At 33.2% G+C, this 22,077-nt stretch overlaps 1 protein-coding gene across 3 annotated transcripts in view; it reads right to left on the bottom strand.

Annotated features, from left to right (window-relative positions):
- The window catches only part of ATF7IP (activating transcription factor 7 interacting protein), a 107,910-nt gene that overhangs the window by 53,419 nt on the left and 32,414 nt on the right, over positions 1 to 22,077 (bottom strand). For 2 of the 3 annotated variants that reach the window (XM_033116266.1, XM_033116268.1), the window contains exons 2-3: positions 7,334 to 8,988; positions 346 to 426 (exon numbers count right to left, since the gene is read on the bottom strand). In XM_033116266.1, coding sequence (XP_032972157.1) covers positions 346 to 426; positions 7,334 to 8,981 — 1,729 coding nt within the window. In that variant the 5' untranslated portion in view covers positions 8,982 to 8,988. Of the gene's footprint in view, positions 1 to 345; positions 427 to 7,333; positions 8,989 to 14,524; positions 14,627 to 22,077 lie in introns of those variants that run through there. The other variant, XM_033116267.1, reaches the window with a different exon arrangement.

Below are 22,077 nucleotides of genomic sequence, written 5' to 3'. Positions count from 1 at the left end.
CATTCACTTACGAGTATATCACCCCAGACAAAACTTTGAGTCCCATGCTCTAAACATAAATCTAAAACAATTTCTCTCACAACAATCAGACAGTACTTTACTAAATATTACGCTTAAATCTTTCTTATGGAACAATGAAAAGTATAAATAAACAAAACACTGAAGTTCATAAAGTAATACTTTCAAAGGTCCTTTGGTTAGCCACTAACAAAATGATTTAAGAATGGCTTAAACTGCAAAATTTTACAATCATCTCATAAGACAGAAAATATATTCAGTGGCTTTAAAAGTAGAAACAATGAATTCGTATTTTTTAAACTGGTACAGTTTTATGTACATGCTTACTTTTCTCAGGGGGTCTTTCATCTTCATGTATTACTTGCTCTTCTTCCTCAGGTTTATTGTCCTTTTCATTACTTTCTACTTCTGTGACAAAAACAGAAATCTTACTTCCATTAGAATTCATAACAGCTCATTATAATTTACACTTTTGGTGTAACCATCCAGTTAATAATCTTTTATGAAATCAGAGTCTCAAAAATGTGAAATTTTGAGGAAAAGGGGAGCATAAACTGGTAGATATGAATGACCAAGTCCACTTTCAAATGTTCCTGCAAATTCATAATAAACTCTTAACATGGAAAAAACTTAACAGTATAGATTTTTAAAACAAAGAATCGTAGTAATTTACTTCACCAACAGATTAATAAAATGTGAAAACGACCATAAAACACGTAGACTCCTTACATTCAATTACTAAAACTAAAATAGTGATTGTGACAATTTCAAAAAAATTACAAACTAGTGGCAAACCACTGTCAAAACATGGAATAGTTTGACCAGACACTTTGAATCATTATGTTATTTCAACGGTATGGGACAGTTCATAAAAGAGGAATGGAAAAGCTATCCTAAAGATATTTACTGAAAAGTAATAGCTACTTTGATATCAGTGCCAACAACTGAGCTAGGTACTTGACATATATATATTACTCCATATGCTCAATATAATCCTACACTATACATGTATTTTTGCCATCACACAGATGAGGAATGTTCAAATAGGTTGTTTTCACAAGAAGCACATAGAATATAACAATTAAAGAGTACTACCAAAAAATATTGCTAGACATTTCTAAATAACTGTATTGCTCCAACAAATAAAATCCCAGACATACCAGTAATAGCCGTTTGCCAAGCAATCTATATCTCTTCAACTAACTTAGTCGTTAAATGGGAGAGAAGAACAAATCACTAATGTTTGGGTTTCTACTATTCCCCTTTACAGCACTACAACTGGCTTCCTCAGTGCCTTCAAGAAAGAATGCTATGTTTCATCATTCTCTGCAAACAAAATTAAATAAGCAGTCATGAGGTATATAGCACTATATAAAGATTTTGTTATGGCATTTCTTTTCCAAACATCAGGGCTTTAATCCCAACAGCCCTGACAGTAGAAAGTCAAGATTAAAAAAACTTATAAGATCTTTTAGCTGAAAATAGACATGATCATTGATGAACCTATTAAAGTTCTTACAAATGTTTTTCACACTAAAACAATAAAGCTGTAAAACGTGACTATAGTAAAATAAAACAAAAATACATAAAGAGTACTAAAACTATTTTTAAACTTTAAAATAAATGAGTATTAGAAAATAAAATTCCATTTACTACTCTACGCTCATTAAAAATGTTTTAAGATCTCATTCCTCACCCCCAGTTACAATTAAATGAAAATGTGTTTTGCTCCCTTGTAGACTGCAAACTCTTTACAAAGCATTTTTTTCTACTCGCATACGGTATACAGTTTTCCAAGTCTTCCTGATTTTAATACTAAAAATGATGACTCCTGAATTTCCTAGTCCCAGAGTTTCTAGAGACACAGAGAAATTGGGTTGCTAGAAATGAAGGTTTACAGTCTTTATTTACCAAATTGACATACCACCCACAGAACAAAATTTGCCATGGCTCCAATTAGGGTAACTGCAAGCCAGATCATTTAGAATACAGCATAGCCAATTGGCCTGGTTTCATCTGCCTTTTATGCATGTTAGCTCACTCGTCTTACAGATACATCAAACTTAACTTGAGATTACTTGATTTTACTCAAACACCTCCTCTTATCACCCAGTTTCCATTTTCCTGATATCCTGAGAGGTTATGACTGAATTCTCAACACTTAAATCATAATACTCATTGGGATTTTACAATTGACACATAGAATTAAAATCTATGCTGAGTTTTGTTTGATGGAAAGAACCTGGGGTTCTATAGAAAGGGTTAAGGCCCAATACTTCTTTAATGTTGTTGTTCCGAAAGTCTCTGGAGAATATGAATGGACCTCCATCAACCCATAATAATAATCAAAGGCCCTTGTTGACATAGACATCTTTACATACAGAGAGTGCCAAAAAAATGCATACACATTTCAAGAAAGGAAAAAACTGTATTAAAATTGTAATACTCAATATATACTGATAACAAAAGATAAACACAAGTTGTGTGTATACATTTTTTTGGCACCTCTGTTATAATTTCAAGTAGTTCTTGGGACTTCTGAAACTCATCCAAATGATTAGGTTCAGAATGTTTGTTTTTTTAATTTGTCTTCATTCACAGACAGTTTCTGCTATAATTCCTCTGATACTGAGTATAAATCATTACAAGTTGGCACATTTTAATATACAGTTCAATGTGTGGTATTTTTTCAATCAGACTAGACCGTAAGCTAAGAGCACATGCCACATCTTGTAATTCTGGTAACCTTCAAAACTTTGGTAAAGATAAAGTAGATGTTTAATATCTAGCTGATGACCATTATCTTGACAAAATTCCATTAAGATGGAAAAAGTGTGTTGCAGAGGATGAGAAGACAGAATTTACATGAGAGAGTTAATTTCCCATTTTTAGAATTACACTTTATAGAACTTTACTCCAAAAAAATATGGACAAAACTATTGTCTTGGATCAGCGGTTGGCAAATATTTATTATTTAATCAATGATAAACAATGTATAATATGTAAACAAATGGGTCTGGCTATGTTCCAATAAAACTTTATTGACAAAAACAGACAGGGCCTACAGGTCATAGTTTGTCAATCCCCTGCCTTAGATTATTGGCTTTATGAGATAATTGGAAAAAAAAATCTATAGATTAATTAAAGACATTAGAAAAATGGACAAAAGAGATGAACAGGCAATATATAGATAAGGAAATACAAATGTCCAATAAACATATGAAGAGTCTCAACCACACAAGACATATCAGAAAAATGTGGTAATGTGACTTTTCCAGAAATTTTTTGAAGTTTACTTAACTAATAAAAATATACAAATAATATCTTCCATAGTAAATATTTGTGTCCCTTTTTAGCAAAACTCGGGGGGAGGGGTGAAGTTACAGTTTATTGTCTCCAATTCTTCTTCTCCCATTCTCTCTGAAACCCAATCTCAATTAGGCTTTCAATTATACTGTCCCTTGTCAAGGTCACAAATGATACCCAGATCATTAAATATTTCTCTTTCATCTTACTTGAACAAATAACAGCATTTAATACATAGAGTTAACTGCATCCTCCTGCTTGAAGCGTTCTCTTTACTGGACTTCTAAGACAACAAAATCTGTTTTTCTTTCTACCTGAAGAGCTGCTCTCTTGATTGGTTTCCTCTGCTGTTTCTTTCTCATATCCCCAACTTTTAAACACTGGAATGCCAAGAACTGAGTTCTTGGATCTCCTTTTGTCTCCATTTATACTCACTCTGAGGTGATTTCATCTTGTTACTCAACTTCAACTAATGTCTATATTCTATCTACTCCCAAATTTTCTAGATGGTCCAACCTCCTGCCCTGAAATTCAGAGATATATCTAACTCTGGCAACAACAGTCATTTGAAACTTATTTTCCTCCAATACTTACTCTTCTTTCCAAAACCTGCTTCATTTTTTTATCTTCAACTCTGAAAAGAAAAATCTGCAATTTCCACAGCAGTGTAAGAAATAAGAGGTCCCACAAAGAAAAACCAAATACATAAGAAACAGTTGAATATAAATGGGTGGAAAAAATAAAGAATTGTAGCTGAACATAGTAGTGACAACAAATTATTAAATTTTAATTGACTTTTAAACCATGACAATTCTATCACTACTAACCTAGAGCAAAAATAGACAAAAACCTTAATTCTAGTCCCATGCAATTATCCTCATTAGCATTTATGTTCATCTTATTTATCTTAAAGATCCAATGAACAGGGAAAAACAAATCAACCAGATATTTTTTTAATCTGAAATAAAAATTGTAAGTAAACTATGTCAGAATTTAATATAAAATCTGATCTACTCTAAAACAGATTTTTCTCTTCAATAACATTAATAGCAATGCTTGTTTAAAAAATAAACAAGTGGAGGGGAGCCCTCCCTCCTATTTCTCCGTAAGAAATAGAACGAGAAGAGCCGAAAAGGAGAAAAAAATGGAGAATGCTGTAGCTCAGAAGCTAAGAAGAGTCTTAAAAGGAAGGAACTGTTTAAGAGGCCATCCAATTATGAGAGAATCAAGACCAAAAAAAAAGATGCCCCCGCAATTAACAACATGAACATCAATGTCACTTTACTGAGAACAATTAGGAAGGGGGCCAGTAAGGTGGAAATCAAAATTCAATTAAGTTAAATACTAACAAGTAGGAGGAGAAGAAATGGTATTAGCTTTGTTAACATAATTTGAAGAATGGCTCTAAAAGAGAGGAAAGAGATGGAACGGTAGCTAGAAGAAAGTACATGGTAGGGAGAGGACATGGAAGGTATAACTAATGTGTATACCGCCTCTAATGCGGTTGGACTTTCCCAAAGAGAAGTCTTCATTTTCCTAGGCTTCTTAGACTATGATGTTAACCATTTAGTGAGAAGCAGTTATTATATAGTATTATGCAACCACAAGATAGTGTCTTCAGGCCTACTAAGGTTTATCTGCAATACTTTTTTAGATCTTTCTTCTACCTTTGTAAAATTCAAACTGCTTTTCTATTTGCTTTCTGATATCTTTCATTACTTTTTGTTGCTGCTCAGACCCATCATAACTACCATATTTAAAACAAATTTGTTAAAGAAGTTCCTGAAATAACAGAGATTTCCTATTAGTACCTCACATAGACGTTAACAGAGGGAAGAGACAGACTTCAGTACTTCAATTTATAATTCTGTGTTCTAAACACATCAGGTGCACAGCAACAAATATGACATACAGCAGATTCTACTACCTTACAAAGAGAACAAGGTATAGTTTAAGAACCGATGAAGAAACTATACGTCAACCCACAACACACAAAATTTCCTTGGGGAAGAAACAAAAAATAAATATAGTAACTGGCTAAGAAATTAAATCAATCACTAAACTTATTCTGCTAATAGCATACAATCAGATAAAAGTCTAAAAGTAAGTAACCAAAAATAAACCCAAATGAATTTTCAAAGTATGCAACATGGGTTGCTTAATATTCATCTCTCTACATTTAACAGCACTGTGTGGGAAGGACAGTCTTCAATATCAAGACTCTGACATAAAAGTAAAATGTATAAACTCATTAAATAATAAGCTGCAATTTACTATAACTTTCTTGTAAAGACTACCAAAAGGTTTTTTTTAAGGACTTGACCCAATATTACTCTTTATTTAAATACTCAATGCATGAATGAATGAAGCTCACTCTAAATACTGTTAATTATTATCTTTCCAAAATGTAAATTTCATATCATTCTCCCCTGCTTGAAATCATTTAATGGCTCCCCTGTACTATCAGAATGCTTCAGCATCGTAACTAAGGTCCTCCATGATATACTTCTGTGTTTCCAATTATTCATTCACCCCACAAATTTTTACTGAGCACTTAACAGTAACCCAGGCATCATTTGTCCCGCTGGTGGTGGCTCAGCATTGGGGTGATAGCAGTGAGGATGGTAAAAAGAGACTGGCTGGATTCTAGATCTATTCTGAAGGTAAAGCCAACAGGAATTCCTGATGGATTGGATATGGGATATGAAGGAAAAAATAAGAATGGCTCCAAGGTTTTTGGCCTGAGCAAGCAGGATGAAGCTATCTGTCGCTAAGAGGGATTACACTCTCGCCACCCTCTCCCCCTCAAAAAACAGAGAGATTAACCTATGTAATGAAAGGCAAGTGCTTTCCTGAATACATCTTATATTCTCATAAAGTTACCCTTCCCTAAACTCCCAGAATACCAATTTAACATTATTACTGTATTCACAGCCTTGTAGTTAATGGTCTGTGTCTTAATTCTTGTCTGCGTCCTGAGGGCAAGTACTAAATTTTATCTTTAAATCCCCAGAACCAAGAAGAGCCTGGCCTGTCGCTCTACGTAGGTTTACTGAATGAATAAATGCTCTTTGGAAATGGAAGTCATCTTTTAACAATAAAAAAATCTCCAAAAGCCGGTATGATATGTTGGGGGGTAGGGGGGGTGGAATCCTCTGTCTTCTAGGCCAGCCTCATTTTTATTTTCTTTGAAAGAACTAGAAACCGGATGGTATATTTCATGCTAGTAAGGTCACCCCTCTCAGAACTCTAAGAGCATGAGATACAATAAGAACATAAAAGTACTCATACCCACCTGAAAGGAACTGAGATAGGAATCTGAGTTTGACCATGAAAGCAAAGTAGGATTTTTCTCATTCTTTTTCTCTAGAGATTTAGGTTATAGAGAGATCATTCAAAAAATGAGAGGATAGAGAGTAGGTTGGGTAAAATCATGAGGACTTGAGAAAGCAAATGGATGATGTCTTCATCAAATAGATAATCAGGCTTCAAGGTTTCTGGCTTCCAGCAATAATGGTATCATTTCCCAAACAAAGAATATTAAAAGAAACAGATGTCAATGGGAAAATTAATTGTAAAATGTAATTGTATCAATGGAAGTAAATAAACTAGTAGGCTTTTATATTCTAAATTATTTGGTTGCCAAGTGATAGCAAGAACAATTACTAGGACTTTGGTCAATTATGTACTGACTTAAAATTGCTATATCATAGTGTTAGTTGGTCCCTCTTATCTCTCTTCCTAGACTGTAAGCCCCTTAAGGGCAAGAGCCATATTTTCTTCTTACTTTATCTCCCTTCTTAGCACTTCACACAATGCTGTTCACAGAGTAGATACTTTGTAATTCTGAACTCTGCGAAGGTGAGATCTACTGAGTTCAGAGAACATTAGAGTCACCATCATTCTCAACCGTCTTTGCAAATAAAAGAAATTTAAAACTTTACGAGAATGTTTTATTAAAGTTTGTTAAATCTAATCAAAAATTGTAAAGTTTAAATAATATGCTAACCTGGAGTGTGTGTCTCATTTTGTGATATAACTTCAGACTCATCTTTTTCACCTGAAATATCCTCTTCATCAGAGAGGACCAAAAAAGCTTCTTTTGGCAAACTCTCACTACTTTCTTGTTTAGATGGTGAACCAAAAGAACCTTCCATCTTCTCTTCCAAATCTGGATTTGTCTCATCAATTGGAAGGAGACAAGTTTTAGAGAAGCAAGTAAGTTCATCTTCAGCAGGTGCAAGCTTTTCCAAAATAGGAATAATTTCATCTGTCTCCATAGAATCTGTCTTTTTTAAGATATTCTCATTTTTGTCATCTTTTACAACATTTTCACTAATGGTTTCTGTAAGGTCTGTAGAATTTTCATCTTCATTCTTTTCATTTTGGTCAATTTCCATACTGCTAGATATAGCCTCCTCTCCAAGAGCAGGTTCTGTGATAGCATCTTCTACCTTCTTTTCGTTTTCAGGAGGTAGATCTGAACAAATAATTGTATCATCTGTTTCTAGAATTTCTTCATCAGCATCAATATTGCTATCAGCTTTATTTTTCTCATCAAACGAGAAAATGGTGGTGTCATTGTCTAACTTTTCATCATCCCCATTTTTTTCAAGAAAATCATCACTTTTATTGCTAGTCGGCTCTGTATTATCACTTTCAGGAACTGGTTCACAAACTGGTACAGAACTTGGTTCAAAGGTAGGATCGAATGCTGATTCAGAAGTTGGTTTATCAGATGTCGGTTTATCAGAAAACGTTCCATCAGACACTGGATCACGAGAGGACAGATCACCAGAGTCCAAATCACCGGAGGCTGGATCATCATCAGAGGCCAGTGTTCCAGAGGCTAGATCATCAGATGCTGAATCATTAGAGGCCGGATTACTGGAGATTGGTTCACCAGAGACTGGTTCACCATCAACTGGCTTACTTGAGACCAGTTCATCAGAGACCGGTTCACTGGACGTCGTTTCACCAGAGATTGGCTCACCAGAGACTGGGTCACCAGAAACCAGCTCCTCAGAGACCGGCTCACTGGAGACGGGCTCACCAGACACCGGCTCACTAGAGACTGGATCACCAGAGTCGGGATCACCAGAGGTGGGATCACTAGAGGCGGGATTACCAGAGGCAGGTTCATCAGAAGTGGAATCACCAGAGGTGGAATCACTAGAGGTTAATACTGCAGAGGTCAGATCTCCAGAGGCCAAATCTCCAGAGGCCAGATCTGCAGTAGCCAGATCACCAGAGGCTGGATCACCAGAAGCTGGTTCAACAGGCAGTTTAGAGGGTAGTTCAGGAATTGTATTATTAGGAGACAAAGGTTCACTCTTTAAATCATCATCTGGCTTGTTTTTTACATTAACATTTAAGGTACAAGGTGTTTCTTTCCATTCTGATTTACTTTTTTCAGGGCCAAAACAAAGTTCTTCAATGCCATTCACCTCGTCCTTGTCATTAATATAATCCGTATTTTCCAAAGGTGAGGTTGGATCCAAATCTCCATTTTCATGGTTGCCATTTAACAGCTTGACATCAGTTTTCAACAGTTCTTCTTTTACCTTGTACACTGCTTCAAGTTGTTGCCGATCACTCACTCTCATTGTTTTTCTAGCCTTAAAGACTTTTTTCTGAGGTTCTTCTATACTATCCATTTTGAATCTTTAAAAAAAAGAGAGAGAGAGTTTATTAATAATTGAAACAGAAGCCACCTAATTATAGACTTACTGCAAATTCATCTTATAATAGCACTTCATGTAATTTTGAAATAATGACATATAGAAAGCATAATAATCCTTGCTATATGTTAACTTTGTATTTATTGGATTTATGTAATATAAAATTGATAACAGGTACAGTCCACAAAAGATCAATTACAGAAAGTATTAGAAAAAAGTAACTAATTGCTAGTTTTCATTCTTAGTAAGCCAATGGATTTAGAGAATTTAATGATGATGTATATACATAAATAAGTAGATGAAAGTAAAAAAAAAAGTAGATGGAGAGAGAAAAATAAAAGTATAAGAGAATAAAAATAGTAGGAGAATGGGAAACAGGTATAGAGATAAATAAAAAAGGATAGAAAACTAAGGAACATAAGGAAAGATTGTATTTGTGAACAGTCATATTTAGATGAACAGAACTGTAAATATATTAATAAGGAATTGCCATCAAGAAAGTGAAATGACAACTCACAATAAAAAAAATATGTATATATATTTGCAAATCACATATTTACAAATAATGAATCTGATGAGATAACTTGCATCTAGAAAACATAAAATACTGTTACAACTGAATAACAACAAAAAACAATTTAAAAATGGGCAAAGGACTTAAATAGATATTTCTCTAAAAGATATACAAATAACCAATAGTCAATAAGCAATAAACATGAAAAGATGCTCAACACCATTAGTTATCAGAGAAATGTAAACAAAAATCACAATGATAAAACACTTCACACATAGCAGGATGGCTATAACCAAAGAGAAAAACAAGTATTGGCAAGGATGTGGACAAATTGGAACTCTCATACAATGGTGACAGCATTATAAAATGGTGCAGCTGCTTTGGAAAACAGTCTGGCAGTTCCTCAATATGGTAAACATTACTGATTACTTTTCTATCTTTCCTTTGTTGTAAGGTATGTATACAAAGCTATAAATTTCCCCCAAGTGCCGTTTTAGCTAGTCTCACATTTTGATGTGTCATACTTTCATTTCGGTTCTGTTAAAATATTTTCTAATTTCTATTGTAATTTCTTTCAGAGAGTTATTTAGAAGTAAATTTCTTTAAAAAGTCACACGTTACGATCACATGAAGCTCATTAAAAAAAATACATGGTTGGTTTCATACTGAAAAATCACGCAATGAAAATTACAAGTGAGTCATGAAGCATTATGGCTTTATTTCAGGTCCAACCAAGGTGTCCACTTAATAAAAATGTATTACAGCCCTAAGCCCCAATGTCTCAGAATGTGACCTTATTTGGATAAGGTCTTTGCAAAGATAATCAAATTAAAATAAGGTCATTAGAATGGGCCCTAATCCAATATGATTGGTGTACTTATAAAACGGGGGAAATTTGTAGAAACACATACAGGAAGAAAACCATGTGAAGATTTGAGTTAGGCTGCCCGCAAGCCATAGCGAGGAAAGAGGTCTGGAGTAGATCCTTCCTTAGTTCCTTCAGAGGGAGCTAATACCTTGCCAATACCTTGATTTCAAACTTCCAGCCTCCAGAGCTGTGAGACACTGAATTTCTGTTACTTAAGGAGGAAAAAAGCAATGTGAATCACCACATAAACAGAATATGAACAGATACAGAATATTCATTTGACAAAATTCAACACTGACTCATAATTAACTCACTCAGAAAACTTTAAGAATATATGGAAACAACTCAAATCTAATAAAAGTTATCTACTAAGAAAACTACAAATACCATACTTCATGGTGAAATAAGATCAGAACCAAGACAAGGATGTTCTCTATCACCGTTTCTATGTTAACATCTGGCCAGTGGAGAAAGGAAAGCAAAAGAGGGCAAAGATTTGGTAATGGAGAAAGATAATGTCACCAGGCTCTCTAGTGGAATAAAACAAAAATCCTGTAAGGACTAAGATGTCCAGGGAACAAGAATAATGCTTTCACAGTGAATATTCATTTACCATCATTATTACCAGTAGGAATGATGGTAGGACACACTTGCTTTGGCTGGAGAAGGGAAAAACGGCAGACTCTGAGGTCTCAGAATTTACCTGTCGCTCACAAGTAGGCCTTAACGTTATTACAAACTGACTCGACACTTATAGCCAAGTCATGTTGTTCTCCTGTTGGACATAAAACCACCTCAACATTCAAATTAGATAAGGTCACTGTGCAACCCATAAAACACCAACCATCTCCTTAAATGAGTGATGGCTATCCTTTATCAATTGCAGCTTTATCCTCACTGTAGTCTGTCCTAACTATAGATAAGATATATTGAGATACCCAAGCGCAGAATTGCCCCCACTTTCTGACAGTACCCAATCCAGAGAGGTTCTACTTCCTCAAACCCTCCCCCAAATAACCCAAGCTATACTATACTATGACTACTAAATCCCATAATAGGTTTTTTCCTAACATCCTCTTACTGATGTGTCTCACAGTCTGAGCATTCTCCCTCAATGCAACAAATAATAAACCCAACTTGTTCATTTTCAGGTGTTCCATTGTTCCTTTGGCTGCAAGGCATAAAACAATGGCCTTGCCTGTTTGCTGCAGGCTAATACAGCTTGAGAACCTACCACTTTGTCACAGTACTTCTACATTTTGGTATACTCTGCACATTCATTCTCTCACGCTAAGGAAATTGTATTTCTTAGACTTCCTAGCCTTTTAATTCAAATTATGGAACTCAGTAAAACTATTTAGAAAAATTATCTTGCAATTGAATAGAAACTTCAATGCAAAATTGTCATAGGCACTATTTTAAGGATTATGAATTGCAGTCTAAAATTCAAACTTCAAGTTTTTTTCCACTCACTATCCATTCTAAACTCATGCTAACTGAAAATTTTTCTGCAAAGACACAATGCAAATTTTGTAGTTACTTTTCCTTGCTGACCCCAAACACACAAAATAATGAATTTTATAATATAAGGAATATGGTTACCCTTTAAATATGTTCAAATATTGAACTGCAGTTCTTTTGGACTTAGCTTTCACAATATCCACATTTCTCAGCTGTATATGAATAGCTAGCAGTTATTACCAGTTGCATTAAAAGCAAGCTTTCCTCTAAAAATAAGTTTATTTTCATAATTTTTAGTAACCCCGTTAAGAACATGAATTCTGCAGACAGAAACATAGATTTGAACTCCAGCTCTCTCTTCCATATAATTAGGTGACATAGGGCAACTTACCTAACATTTCAATTTTTAGTTTCAGCTACTTTAAAAAGGGAGTATCAGTACCTGCCACAGAGGTTATAGTGATGATTAAATGAGATTCTACGCATTAAGCACTTAGAACGTAGTAAGCGTTCAATAAATGTTATTTTAATTGTGTATATTCAGGATGTTTTTAGGCACAAACTAGATAATCTGAGGAAAATTTCTCTTAAATACTCTTATTTTCTATATGAATTAGAAAATCCAACATGCAAATATCACCACCAAATAACATTTAATAAACTGCCACCACCAAATGACATTTAATAAAAATAAACATAATCTAAGCAAGCTGGTTTTATCAACAAAATTGCCACTCAGTTCAGAAACAATAAAATACTGTACAGAATTATAGAATAACTACCATCTATACCCACAAGGGAGCACACTACAGCCATTTACCAGGTCTTTTATGGGTTCTAAGTATAATGAAAAACAGACAAAGCAATAAGGAAGTAGCCTGAACAACCAGTTCAAACTAGTTCAGCCATATCTGTGCAAACCAATCAGCAGCAGGTTTTTAAAAATCTATTTTGCATAAGCAAAGTATATTTAAGAACGACACGTTATTAGAGATGGGTGTGTTACCTGCAAATAAGTCTCCATTGCTGCACTACTGGAACAAAACATTACTAAGGATCATTTTAAATATCATCACCTTGTAACTGAGATGCCATTCACAAAACTATTTCACAAAAGAAATACTCCTTTTTTAGGTGGCAACACTAGAATCATGAAGTTCTCACATGACTGTAATTCATTTTCCCAGGAAAAAGCATTCATGTTCTACAGTAAAAAAATGTCTGCCATATCTGGAAGTAAATGTATAAAACGTGATGAACTACTTTCCCCTGAAAATATTTTTTCATGAGGAAGATAGTCAAAAAAATGTTTATAAGTCCTTACTCTGTGTATTTAGATTCAAGAACTCTGGGGAAATACCATCACTAATAAAATCTTTTTCTACAGCATTCACAAGGGTTTCACTTTTACCAAAGGAATTTATATTTAAATTACCAAGAAGGGTATGTTACCTGCAAATAAGTTTCTATAGCTTGGAAGTTTTTTTTTCCAATTTTGGGTAAATTACTTTAAGGAAAGCCCAATGAACCTATTATTTAAGTGAAAACATTATTTTCTTCTCTGCTTCAGCCCCCTCCACACATTCCTTTCACTCTTCTTTTTAGCGAAGAGACCATAGCTATGAAACAACAAAGAGAAGTATTACCAAAAGCTGTAATGTCAAAACCTACAATCTCCGAGCTCAAAAAGGCTCAGAATTTAAGTGGCTGTTCAAGAGCTGCTCACTAACTCAGCCAATCAATAGCCAGCATTCTGATTCCTGCCCAGCAACAGGAGACAGACAATAAGGTCAGAGAAACATAGTTAAACCCTGGATCTGCAATACTTCAGTGAGGTTCTTTTTCTTTGTCTGACATAAGTCATCTAGAACATAACTGCATAAAATCCTAAATCCACATACAATAAAATATAAAACATAAATAAAATTTACACCTTTTATGCTATTTTAATTTATCTTCCTTTAAATATCCATGAATGTTTCCAGAAATATAAATCAATTTCCTATCTAGGGCAATGAGTGAAATAGAAATAATACATAACAAGAACATCCTCTTTTACAAAATTCAAATGTAAATTTATTTTTAAAAATCCATAGTCATCAACATTTATAAGGCATTTATAACTAAAAATCCAACGAAATCTTAAATTCGAGTAACAAAATTATTTTCATAGCAATAGTGATTTCACCTATCACTATTACTATATAGATTGTCCATTCCAAAATTAATAATATTCTGAACCCAAAGGTTTACTGTGGATAGCATTATGAAGTGTTTTGTTGTCTAGTGCACTGAACTGACTTAGTTTCATTCATTTAATGAAATTAAAATGATTCTTGACAAACTACGTTGTGTTGTAAGTACAATTATTACATCCTTCCCTCCTTAATTACCTTTCACAGCAGGTAACAAAAAGGTTGTATGAACTCTTTCCCCTTGGAAACAATAAAGCAAACGTGTGGATTAAACAGTAAATAAATATGTAAATTAAAGGGTAATTTTTCTTATTTACATCACTCTACATTCCTTTAAAATAAAAATAGCCAATCTGTCAAAATATATTTTTTTCCTCAAATTCCCTACCTATCAAATTTTCTCCGTAAACAAGTTTTTAAAATAAACCTCATTTTTTTCTCCTTCAGTTATAGATGAACCTAGTAATTTTTCAAAACGTACCCAAGAAGGAGCTTGCTGCAGCCATACTCTTAGTTTACACAATCTCCCCATAGGCAAAATAAATCAGCAGCTGCTTCAATGCTTCAGTCCGGTGAGAGAGCTGAAATTCACTGTCTGATTGGCTCAAAGCCGTAGTTGCCTAAAACCAATCAGACATCAGCAGCAGAACCTTGCCCAGCAACAAGGGAAGCAGATGAGGGCAAGTGCTTTAACAACAATCCAAATTATGTGAAAATATACATGAACAATGAAACTGAAACATACCTGTAATATACCCCCAGATTCTTTCAATAACAGCTCTACTATAGGGTTTTTTCCTGCTAAATAAACGAGAGTCTGTCCTACTGCTTTCCAAGAACAGTCTTAAATTAACAAAACAATATGAAGTAGCAGGATTGTTGGGTCAAAATGCACACACATACAAACACTTATTAACTCAAAGTTATGGATACCTGGTGAAGTATATTTTAAAATAAAACTTAGCAAAAACTTACAAAATGTTAAGCAAAGCCATTTCAGTGGACTTGACACTCTATCTTTGATACATGCATTCCAATTACATTCATGTTAACGGACATTAGCATAACATTATTCTGAGTAATAGCATGCAGAAAATAATTTTTATTTAAATTTGTGTTTTCATTAAATGGCTTAAATATTAGTCAATAGACCTAATAATGGCTTACTCATAAACAGTCACTTAATGCTGATGATTCCTAGCCTCTAGAAATGCAACTAGATTTTTAAGTTTTCAGTTGAGAACTGTGTTATTTTATTTTGCACTCCTAAATTTTGAGAATTTTGCAACAGTCCTGAAAACAAAATCATAAAGAATAATCAGTGTATTGTACAATACATGTTAATAATCTACTCTACTGTTTACTGCCGACTGAGACTGGTGAACCTGATAATATAATGGTTCATTCACTTTGATACTTATCTACTAAAATTGAGTGAACAGACATCCAAAATTTTTATCTTAAACATTGGGCATCTTATCTTGTTAATAATTACTTTTCTAAAACTGTAGTAAAACACGATGCACTACTTCTGTTAAAAATCCCATTGCTCTCCTGCTTTCTGGAAGTTCTCTCTCCCAGTCACTCACAAAGCACTGGCACTATTTTCTTTAGGACCCAGAGCACCTATAGTTCAGAATTCTTCAATTCTACTATGCAGTAATTCTCTCAATTGCATAAAAACACTGTCAAGAGCTATCCTACCATGTTTTAAAAAAAATATTAATTGGTGAAATCTGTTCTTTATCTACCTAATATTCACAAATTCAGTAAAGTATTAAGTGGTCACGATTATCTGACACCTCAACAAATCACCCCTTCTGCCTGTCATCAACTTAATACTACTAGCTGGGGCATCAAAATGTGGAATGGAATATCCCCTAACGAAATTTTTAAAAATAATCAACAACAAAGGAAATGGGACTTTGCTTTACTACCAATTCCTTGGACAAAGCAGGAGCAAATCATGCTCTTGAAAGTTTGGTTACATCAAAACCAGAATGCTCACTACACTAACCTATTGCATTCACTGCTATGTTTTGAGAAATTCTAGGGTAGTCTTACATGAAAAAATACAAGATACCTTAAAATCACTTCTCCAATGTAGTTTTGGGACCATTCTGTTATATAGGCAAATTAAAACTGATCCAAAAACATGCAATTTTAGAGTAACATTTATCAAATTACATCCTCTTAGAAAAATTAGACAGTTATCCATCAGGGCCCTCTCCTCTAGCTTGTCCTACTTAAACGAAATTCCACCATCTATGCAGACCATGAGTGAAGTTACAGAAGGCCATGTTTTTAACCGACAATTATCAAGGAGCAAATTATATGTCATACACTATACCAAGGCATATTCTTTTCTCATTTAAGTGACAATTTATACAAATTCAACTTTATAAAGATCTGAATTAATACATCAATACCCATGTTGCTATCATGCCTTCCATTACACAAATAATTGTAACTTAGTAAGGTCAACCAGCCACCCAAGTCAGCACGAAGTTGTTTTTATTAGCATAAGCACCCTTCTTATACATTTTCAGCCTTTAAATTTTGCATCCATGGGGTGTAGCAAATCAACTGTATGATAATGTTAAGCAATAAGCTATATGATATTTGCCACAATTTTCTTCTCTCTCTCTTTGAAAATGAAGAAATCATTTAATATAATTGCTAAGGCAAATCTATAAAGATAGAAAGCAGATGAGAGGTTACCTAAAGTTGGGGGGTTGGGGAGGAAATGGGGAGTGGCAGCTAAAAGGTACAGGGTTTCTTTATGAGGTAATAAAAATGTTCTAAATTTAAGTATAGTGATGGTTGCACAACTCTGAATATTTTTAAAAGCACTCTCTTAGTTATACACTTTAAATAGGTGAATTGTATGGCATGTGAATTATATCTCAATAAGTCTGTTATTTTAAAAAAAAAGGAATAGCAGTACAGTTGAATATTTTGCTCTTCATTTGTTTTTAACCCAACCTCCCTTTACTAAAAATAAGTCACACTTCTAACATGGACAAAACGACTATACCAAGAGAACTGAGTGTTGGTTCATACTTTAGAAAGTTTACATTGCTAGGCCAACCAGTACATGTGTAATTATACCAATAATGAAAGGCTACATATGTAAAATTAACAGCAGCCTTGTTTTCTTATGTGCTTATCTTAGATAAACCACTCTTTTTCCCTGTCCGAAATGGGACATAATTCTATAGCATGCTTATCTCTCAGGATGGTAAGGATGGACATGAGATACTCGTAAAAGAACAAAACATTTTATTAACAAAAAGATAGTACTGAATATGGTGTGGATGAACACTCCATGTATATATATTAATAACGCTTTCTACACATAGAAAATGCAATTAACTGTCTATTACCAGAAGAACTAGACAATCAGTCTCAAGGGAAACAGAAGCATTCTTTTCTATTATACACTGGCACTATAACCAAAGGCCTTATATGTAATTAATGTTGATAAATTTGTTTTAAAATGAGGTATACTCACTGACCTTTCTGGAGTTATATAAGGCTTAGTCACATTTTATCAATATTGTTTTTATTTATCTGATGTGTCTCGCCACCATCTACTCTATTTGCCAGTACTTTTAATTGTATCTTTTTAGAAATAATTATGATAAATGGACTTTAATACCTATACTTATGTATTGTTTAATCAAACACTTTGGCACATCTCATCATGTACCTAGTATAAGATTAATACATTTTAAGTGTCCAAAGCTTTGTTGTCAGAAAACATACTAAAATATATTGATATCATGACAATGTGCTTTAGAGGACATTTAACAAAAGAATGAAAAATAAAATAAATATGCCGGTACGATATTAATGAACCTTATGTTGTCTGGCACATAGTATATAGTAAGTAAATACCGGCTAAAAGAATGATGCACTATATACATATAATTAATATCTAAAATAAATCTTAAAGAAGAAAACTAAATTATTCTTTTAGGAAGCAAAGATAGTAATCTAGAATATTTCTGACAGAACTGTAAACTATCATGCTGGTGGCATGTTCACATACAGAGGACAACCTGTCTTTGGGGATTCAGGATGCTTATTCACTAACAAAAAGTAACAATATATACCCCTTTATACATAATGCTGCCTCTGACAGAGTGCAATACAGAGCACCATTAAAATTAACCAAATATGACACGAGAGGCATTTTTTAAGCCTTAAAATTTGTTCAGATAGTTTGATTGCATATTTCAAAAAATAAAACACCAGTTTTGAAAGAAATCTACTTTCGCTTATTACTACACAATGATGAAAATCTTCCTTAAAATAATAAACATACCCCAAAGGGAACCCCCTGCAGCCATCTTATCAGTTCTCTCACAGCAACAGAAGCTGAAATACAATTTGCATAGTCACTATGGTTGGCTAAAGAAAGCAAGCTCTTGTAACCAATCAGAAAGCTAGAAATTAAGCAATCATAAAGAAAAAAATTTTAATCTGCCTAGCAACAGCCTAAAAATAGAAACAATATACTAGTATGGATCCCAAAATAAATGTGAATATAAGAGCAAAGCTATCAGCAAAAACACTTTATTTTCTTGGGGAAAAAGATGTGCTTTGCATTTCATCATCCAAAATATTAACTTGGCACCTTTTCTTATTAAGTTGCAATTAAAGAAAAATGAATGCTAAGCTAAATAAACAGGGCATTTTCAAGTTACATACCATTGTCCATATTACTTTATTTATATATGTATATGTGTGTGTGTATGTATGTAAATATTTAAGTGTTTTTCTTTTTTTCAGGAGACTAATGAGGCATTTTGATCACAGTTCTAGTGTCTCTAATCTCTAAAATCTGAACACTGCATTTTTTACTAGCACTTTTTCCCTGCAATTATGTGGGAATCTGAGTTATGCGTAAGAGACTGTTTGCTGTGTATTAAAAATACGAAGATTAAATAATTTATCACAGCAGATCTCTAAATAGGGTGAGGACTGTGCCTTATTTGTTTTTAACAGACACTTGTTCCAACACACAGTAGTATCTTTTATACAGTAGGCATTCAATAATTATTTTCTTAAATTAAAATAACTCCTGTCAGTGAGGAAAACAAATTATTGTTTATATCAAGTAAAAGCTGAATCAAACATATAAAAATATAATTTGTACAACAGTGCTATTTTTGATTTTTCAATTCTGTCTAAAGTAGGGTAATGTTCAAGTTGACAACGACTGACATGATTTATTCTGTTACTCAGATAAGGGAATGTACTTCATCATTCTAATTTTGCAACCTAATTATGCTTAATATGCATGTTTCCTTATACATTCCAAATTTACTCAAGTGGATTTTAGATCCTAAAGATGGCAACCAATGTACAGTCTAATTTAATAATTATGAAGTTTATGGGCCAGTAAGTAATGACCAAACCACAAAAAAAAAGGAAAAGAATAAACTTTTAATTTCAAGAATTTAAATTATAGCTGCTAAAAGGATGGTTAGACAGTCAAGTGATGTTAAAATAAATGCTGTTTATCAAAGTACGTATTCTATGCATTTCTTACATCAAACTCCATCAATGTGTTTTAATAAAATGGGAAATTAATTTTAAAATGTCTTCTTTGGTCACTATCTGTTATGCAAAATGAATTCACATATTCAATACTAAAGGAATTTACAATTTTAATTATTAAAATCATACGTAAAGGACTTACTTTAATCATGAATAAAGCTTAGAAAACATGCCTTTAAAACATGTAAGAAAACAGTTGTTGTTTTTTTCCCAGTTGTGTATTTTTATTAATTTAACAAATCAGCAATAATTAAGCTTCCTTTAAGGAGTGCCCTTCATTAACATTCATGTTAATGAAGTGTTTTCAAACAAAAAGAGGAACATATATTTATTTTCTTCCTCAGCATTTAGCCAAGGTAAATATTATTCTTCAAAACACAGTTCATAATATTTAAGCAGATTTTCATTTTTGATGTTAAGTAAATTGTAATGTAGTAGAATTATCATTATCTTTTCAGTTCTTTTTTTTTTTTAGTTTCATGTGTAAAAACACTGTAATAATTAGACATTTATCATTTATACCTCTCACAAAGTGGTAACTCCTCTCCCCCAATCTACTACCCCTCTCACATCAACAACAGCCATTACATTTCCACTGTCTCTATTCCTTATGCACAGTTTTAAGTAACAAAAAGAGCTCCAGTGAAGGATGGAGAAAAATTAAATGAGCAATCCACTGAGTAACAATCCTTTTAATCTAAACATTTAAGGATAGATTTTAAAGTTAATTTTAACCAAACATTTAAAAACATACTGTTATTTTTAAATACTGGTCTGGATGAAAACTTATTGTCTTATTTATTTTTCTTAATGTTCTACTCATATATGAGTTGGATATCAGAATCTAGCTACAATTGTATTCACATCTTTAGGATAATTTAAATCTTATATGTACATAGATATTGTTTACTTATCTGAATAAATTATAATCCTTATCACAAAGGAAAGCCATATGCATTAAACTATGAGTTACAATTGGGGGGAATATAACAAATGGGTCTAATTTTATAACGAGGCATTCATTATAAGTGGGAAAAATTATTTTATAATGCCAGGTATGTAAGTTAAGTATCACTTTAAATACAAATCTCAACATTTCATTTTTTCTTAGGTATTATTTAAAGTAATTATAATACTTAATTTCTCCTTATACTGTCCAGTTTTATTTCAAGAGAACAGAAAGCACAATACCTGCAGAACAATATTTATAAAGTAGTCACATATCTTACCAAATACGAATCTGAACTTTAGTGGACTGAACAATCAATAGTACCTTAATGTTAACAATTAGTGCAGTAAATTAAATGCCTTGAAGAAGTTTAGACAGTTCCAGAAAATTCACCCTCCCTCTCCATTCTCTCTCCCCTCTTGGCCCTCTTCCTAAGAACCCACAGGAGTTTAAAATGTCAACTGAGAGCCAGATGTTCTGTGGCCATAACCTGTATGTACAGAAGTCTAATTGTAATAACAAATAACCCAAACCTTTCATATTCTGGAGGAAACTCAAATTTCTCTTTGTACCTATTATTTTCCTATCATTTTTTCTCTTCTGTAGCAAAGCAATATTCCTGGTATGTTACCCCTCCTTGTAGATCTAATACAAATCACATTTACTACAACTTTTCGAGTTAATCCTATTTACAAATCTGTGTCATTCTTCAATTAGAACTTAAGAAAAAAGCTATGCTTTTGATAGCAAGATATCTTATGGGCATAACTCAAAATGCACCAGCACTTCCCCAGGGAGCAAAAGAAGAAAAATTACATTCCCATTCTAAAACTTTCCTGGCAAATAATGCCAGGAATATAATCAACGTGTTTTTGGCAAATGTTCCTAAGAAGCTTAGGTTGGGGTTGACAGAAGCTACTATCAAAAGTTTATGACATATTTTAAGAAAATACAGAGTTCCTTTATTCAAAACTAAGAATTATCACTTCGTTTCATCTTTTAGAACCTAAAAATATCTGCAGAGATTTGACAAAAAAACACTATACTTTGGAAACTCTCTTGACCCATCCTCCTAACCATCATACTAAATAATAAATAAGCTAAAGTTCTCTACCCATTCTATAAACATATTGACTGATAACCACAAATACACTGAGATCTCAGGTTCTTCTGCCCTCATCTAAACCTGTTCATTAGTTGTGCTTGTTACTCAATTCAGTTGTACATTTTTACTAAAAATTACAGAATACAACTAAATTTTGTGTAAATTGATGAAATATGAGTGCAAAAAATAGCTGCTAGATATGCATCAGTAAAAGAGACTGCTGCAGAAAAAAACACAGATGGGGGAATTTGGTTTAGGAAAATTATTTAACTTCGTTAGGTCTAAAGTTTTCCATCTGGAATAAATGGAAATTAAATTAGGAGACCTGAAAGAATCCTTTAAGTTTTTGATTCTTAAATAAAATTTTAATCAATTCCACTCCAAAATACACTGCTCTGCTGAGGAATAGTAA

Source organism: Rhinolophus ferrumequinum, chromosome 10, assembly GCF_004115265.2.
Source record: "Rhinolophus ferrumequinum isolate MPI-CBG mRhiFer1 chromosome 10, mRhiFer1_v1.p, whole genome shotgun sequence".
Lineage (NCBI taxonomy): Eukaryota > Metazoa > Chordata > Mammalia > Chiroptera > Rhinolophidae > Rhinolophus > Rhinolophus ferrumequinum.
Note: the sequence above shows the minus strand (reverse complement) of the source record. Positions and strands in the feature narration are given on the sequence as shown.